Source organism: Elephantulus edwardii, unplaced genomic scaffold (assembly GCF_000299155.1).
Source record: "Elephantulus edwardii isolate Elephantulus edwardi_28Jun2011 unplaced genomic scaffold, EleEdw1.0 scaffold00045, whole genome shotgun sequence".
Classification (NCBI taxonomy): Eukaryota; Metazoa; Chordata; class Mammalia; order Macroscelidea; family Macroscelididae; genus Elephantulus; species Elephantulus edwardii.
The window spans coordinates 9362401-9368231 of NW_006399795.1; the positions used below are offsets into that span (position 1 = coordinate 9362401).

Below are 5831 nucleotides of genomic sequence, written 5' to 3' on the forward strand. Positions count from 1 at the left end.
CTATTGTAAACAAAGCCGCGATAAACATGGGTATACATATATCTACTTGGATGTCATTTATGGTCTCTTTAGGGTATATTCCCAGTAGTGGAACTGCTGGGTCAAATGGTATCTTTATATTTTTTAAAAGGTAAATTATTCATCAAGTGGCACTCTCTGTTTTCAGAAATGAACAATAGCTTTTCAGCATGTACACCTATGTTCACAGCGGTGTTAATCACAACAGCAAGAAAGTGGAAGCATCTCAAATGCCCATCAACGAATGAAAGGATTGAGAAATTGTGGTACACTCACACAAGTGAATATTATGCAGCACTAAGGAGTAATGATTTTGTAAACTACCCTGTAACATGGGAGAGGCTAGAGAGCATTATGCTGAGTGAACTAACTCAGTCTCAAAAGGACAAATATGGCACAAGACTGTTACTGTAAAAACAGACGGATAACTAGTTAGATGTGTATAAAAGTCCAAAAGGGGAAGGGATTGGAAATGGGGAGGGGAAGAAAGCACTGTGATAACAGAGTTTAGTGGATAGATGAGGGGGAGAAAGAATAGAAAAGATTCAACAGGGACTTCAAAAGATAGGGTAAAAATAGGCATAAATTAATAGTAACATTTCATAAAACATAAGTTTATGAATGATTGTGTGAAAACATAATGGGACTGAAAGATTATGTGAAAATATAATGTACACAAATGAAACACAATGTATGTGAATTATTGTATGCAAACCAATATAAAAGGAAAAAATATTTCAAAATACTAATTCAGGGTGTGAATTTCCAGCAGAATGTGTGTGTACTGCGTGTGCAGTGTGCATGTGTGTGCTGTTTCCCGGTGTATACAGGCATGTGTGCACCACTTGTGTCTTGCATTTCAGCAATAGGCAGACAGATGCCACACCAACCACTGTTTGCTCTGCTCCGTGCTGCTCTTGGGCCCCCAGGCAAACTGGAGCCAGCAGGGGACAGAGGTACTCTGCTCCAGCCTCGTCTAGCTCTGCAGAGATGGGATCGTGTTTTTATTTTTTTTCCTTAAAAAAAAAACCACCAAAAAAAACTTTTCTGCTTTTAGCAAAATGTTTCTGAGCAAAAACACCAGACGGAGAATGATCCATACCCAGACCGCGCTCAGAAGATAACAGCGTCTGAGTCATCCGCTCGAAAATAATGGGCTCTCATTTGCAAGCTGTTTCTGCATGTTCCTAATGGACCGGGGAGGTAGATGAAAGTCAGCCCCAGCCTCTCCGTTTTGCTCCTCTGTCTGATATGTGGACAAAGGAAGTGGAACGGAGGAAGGGAAGAACCTTGGAGCTCCACTGACTTGGAGTGGGCCAAGTCCTGCTGCTCATGTCTGTGGATTTGCATAGCTGGACATGCAAATCAAGTGGCTTTTGAGAAACGCCCTAAATTTAGAGTCAGAGGAGGAGAAGCAGGGCCCCAGGAACACAGCGACGGCTGCCCTGGCTTGAGAGAGGGACAGCTGTTTGTAGTTCCAGCCCAGCCCGAGCAGCTTCTCTTGACGATTCCCCCGATGGTGTCACCAGCTTCCGGCCAGGGCAGCTGCTGGTACTGATGGGGGCGAACTGGGAGGTGCAGTGCTGGAGGCCAGGATGAAGGCAGCAATGCTGGGAAGCTGCTCCCCATGTCCTTGGCTTCCTGAGAAACTACTAGGGTATCCAGAGCCCTGTGTAATCACTTCATCAGGAAGCTGGGAGAACTGAATGCAGCTGCTGAGGCAGGTGGCTTGGCTGTCTGGAATTGGAGAAGCGGGCTATGTGGAGCTATCGCTGTCCCCTTATGTGCTGGTGGGCAGGAGAACCAAGGTGGAACAGAAAGAGGCTGGAGTGCTCAGCCTGAGGGCAACCTCTGGGTGGTCTCTGCACTCGCTGTCAGCCTTGTGACCCTTCAGCTTTGCCCATGTGTCTGTGTGGCAAGCAGTCTACTCTGAAGGGGTGCCAGGAGAGGCAGGGGGCTGCTGGGGATTTGGGAGCCCGTGCATGGGGGTCTCTGATGCCTTGTCTCAGGGGTTCTGTAGGCTGGGCAGGTGCTGGCCTGCAGGCCATGGCGCTGAAGTCCAGGGCAGCAGCCAGCCCAGCTGCTGGGAATGTGGCTCAGCCCAGGCCAGAGGGGGCCCAAGGGAGAGAGAGCAGAGAGCCAAAAATGATTTCACAAACAAAAGCTGACTTTTGGAAGCCCGAGGCAGGAGAGTGGATGATGTGATTACCGGCAGTCTTGAAAATTGAAGCCAGCGGGCCTGGCTGGAGAAGAGGGCTGAGGCTTTATATAATTGTGCATGAAGGCCGATGCCAAGCCGGGAGGTGCTTCCCACAGCCCTGGGTGGGTAGGGGCGGGGGGAGACACAGCCCCTGCTCTGAGCAGCTCATTAATGGCCTCATTAAGATGTGAGCATGACAGGCCTGTGGGGCTGGCCAGAGGTCACTGTGCGCCGGGGGAGCCCAGAGACAGCTCCATCATGCCCTGGTCCTGTACAACACTGTTGGCAGCAAAGGGACCACAGTCACCTCAGTGCATGGATACAGCGAGCTCAGCCAGTGAGCAGTATCGAAGAGTCCTTGAGGAAATGACATCTTCCCGGAGCCACTTTAGAGCTTCAATGAGAAGCAGAGGGGGAGGCACATTTGTGAGTCTGCATGGGGCACAGGAACCCCAAGAAGGCACTGGCCCGAGGGTGACTGAGCCCCTTGAACTGCTTCTTACAAGAAAAAAGGCACTTACTTGCCCGCAGCGTAGACCTCCGCCGTATCGAAGAGGTTGATGCCATTGTCGTAGGCCAAGGTCATCAGCTGCTCTGCCATCTGAAATGAGAAAACCAGGGGCTGTTCATGGGCACTGTCAGGCTGGCGGGCAATTGGGAGGCCCAGGCTGCCATCAGGGTTGTGCACAGCCCGTCTGGTCCCCTCCCTTCCTTCCCTGGCCTTGAGCAGAGAACAGAGCTGCCTAGTGCTGCCCAAGGCAGATCCAGAGGGGCGTGCCAGGAACAATGGATAAGAGAGAAAGCTTGTGGAGTTAGGAGAGCAGGGGACCATCCTGGTGCTTGACGGATACTGGTGAGATGTGGCCTGGGCACTGCCTCCAGCAGCAAAAGGGCGAGCAGTCCTCCTCAGGACCCATGTGGGAACAGGACTGTTACATTTTGCAATGTGGGAGACGGAGGCTCTATAGCTCATAATTGGTGAGTTGATGTCTGTGCTCCCCACACGATGTGACACAGAGCCTCGTGGTGGTGGCTCGCGACAAGGACTACCGGGTTAGCCATGGAGTCCTAGCACGATGCTGTTCACCAGATTCGGCTTCCCACTGTTTGGTTAGTTGTCACTGAAACCACTCCTGGTGGCCTTCAGGGTGACAGAAGGCAAAGCTGCCTGGTCCGGCGTCATCCTCATGATCTCTGCCACACTGAGGTCATCGTCGGGCCTACTGTGCTATCACCTTGTGGGGAAGTTTCCTCTTCTCACGGCCCCACTACTTTACCAGCCATGATGTCCTCTTCTAGCAACTGGTGATGTGTCCAAAGTGAGAGAGACAAAGTCTCACAACTTTCATTTCCAAGGAACATTCTGGCTGTGCTTCCTCTAAGGTCCTCATTCTGCTGTGCTCAGACCAGGAGACCTCCTTACTCCTTGCTGAAAAGGTTTAGACTCTGGTGGGGTGAAGGGGGGGCGACCGCTGTGACTGTGGCCCTGCCCCTCCAAAGACGAGGGATGCCAGATAAATATGCAGTCTGCCCACTCTCCTGAAGCCACCGGAGTCAACTCAACAGTTACGTGGGTCAATGGGCTCTGGCATGGGGTGCCAAGACTGAACCCACCTGTGCCGCTTGTTCACCTGCTGCTTCTTACTGTTATGTACCGTAGAGTTGGAACAGACCCATAGCTGACCTTCCAGCAGGTTTTCAGAGGCAGTTAATCACCCAGGAGGAGAATGCTCCCCCTTCTCCCATGGAGCAACTGGTGGCCTTGAACTGCGTACCTATGGGATTGCAGCATAGCTTCTTGCCACTAGGCCATGAGAGCTCTTAGCAAGAGGAAAAAACAAACATGAGCCTGATGACACGCTGGACAGCTGTAGATGAGACAGAAGCAGGGAATCAGGAAGTCTTTGGGGCTGCGCTGTTTGACTCATCCTCCGGCTTGCCGTCATGCCCACTGTTAGGATCACTATGTCAATCTGTCCTGTTGAGGGTCTTCCTCTCTTTCTCTGACCCCCCACCTTTCCCAGCATGATGTCCTCTTCCAAGGACTGGCTGCTCCTGAAAAGGTGCTCAAAATATGGAAGATGAAGATTCACCGTCCCCGCCTAGAAGGAGCACCTAGGAAGCTTCTGCGTTGCATTTTTCTCCAAGACAGATAGGAGTGTTCTTTGGGCAGTCCACGAGCTATTTGCTATTCCTCACCAACACCGTAATTCAAAGGCACTTCTTCTCTGGAGGTGCAGGAGAGCGCATGGTCCCGATCTCTGCTTCACAGGGTCTCTGAGTCACAGGTGACTCAACAGCATCTAACAACAACATAACAGCTGTATTATTACTTATTTTTTTGTTGTTGGGATCCAGTGTAATTCTTCTCTCAGGGTTTGCTATGCGGCTTGACTGCACTGCGAATGTACAAACCACTACACTGTCCGTGTTTCCATTTATATTCTTGCAGACCTTTCTCCACAGCATTCTTTAAGACGTGACATCCAGAGACTCTGCCCTGTGGGTGTATCTGCTTATTTACTGGAGCCTCCGTTCTGGGCCCTCCTGACAACATTCCCAAAGGATGTGGGATGAAGCACTATCCTGGCCTCTGAGGAGGACCCCGGCTGCACTTCCTCCACCACTGTACTTATGGAGGACAAGTGAGATGAGCCACGGAATATTCGAGGCCATGACTCTCACATGTGTACTGCCTGTCGTTTCTTGAGCGCATGGTTTGATAGGGCAGAGGAGCAGCTCGAGTTCATAGAGAGGCCACTGAGACGGAGCACAGAAACCCAAGTCTATACACATGGCAGCCCTGATAGTGGGATGTGTGGTGTCAGGATGACTGACGCTGTCTGCTTGTCTGTGGGTGCGCTGTGAGAACCATCTGTGTCGCAGGCATGACTGGCGTCTTGTAAGCCATCAGCTGTGCCACCGTGCATGTGTGAGCCTGGCCAACGCGCCCACCTCACCGACTGGTCACTGCACTCTGTGGTAGGGCTCCGTTTGCCTCGTGTACAGTATAGGACAGGTCTAAGCTTTTGTCCACATCGCAGTCACGCAACTGTCGTGTTCCCAGAGAAGGGCCATCGGTAAGCTTTCTCTGCAAAGGCCAGAGAGTGCCTATCTCAGGCTTTGGGGGACCACACGGTCTCTGTTGTGTAGCTACTCAACTCTGCCGTCACAGCAGAAAACAGACAATAAGCAAGCACAAGTGTGTGACTACGTGCACCAATAAAACTTCATGCACAAAACCAGACTGGAGCTTGGATTTGGCTCACGGGCTGCCACTTCATGATCCTGCCTTAGAATATTACTTTGTCAGAGCAAACGTGCCAGCCCCTCATTTCTGAATATCACTGGACCCTGGGCAGGGTGTCCTGAAAACAGTGGCAGTCTAAAAACAGGATTCCCTGACCTTCAGGAGTGAATGATGTCCTGAAACAAGTCACAAACATGTACACATCACTCCAAATGACATGAACCAGTCACAAAAATTGCCTATGAGTTCGTTTATATGAAATGTAAATATACAGAAATCAAATACATCAGTAACCAGGGGCAGGGCTGAGAAAGAAAAGGGGGGCTTTTGTTCTGGGCACATAAAGCCTGATTCTTTTTTTTT

The 5831-nt window shown here is 50.7% G+C and overlaps 1 protein-coding gene across 4 annotated transcripts in view; it reads right to left on the reverse strand.

Annotated features, from left to right (window-relative positions):
• The window catches only part of KCNAB2 (potassium voltage-gated channel, shaker-related subfamily, beta member 2), a 79086-nt gene that overhangs the window by 18421 nt on the left and 54834 nt on the right, over positions 1-5831 (reverse strand). For all 4 annotated transcript variants that reach the window (XM_006885803.1, XM_006885802.1, XM_006885801.1 and 1 more), the window contains one exon: positions 2740-2819. In XM_006885803.1, coding sequence (XP_006885865.1) covers positions 2740-2819 — 80 coding nt within the window. The remainder of the gene's footprint in view (positions 1-2739; positions 2820-5831) is intronic.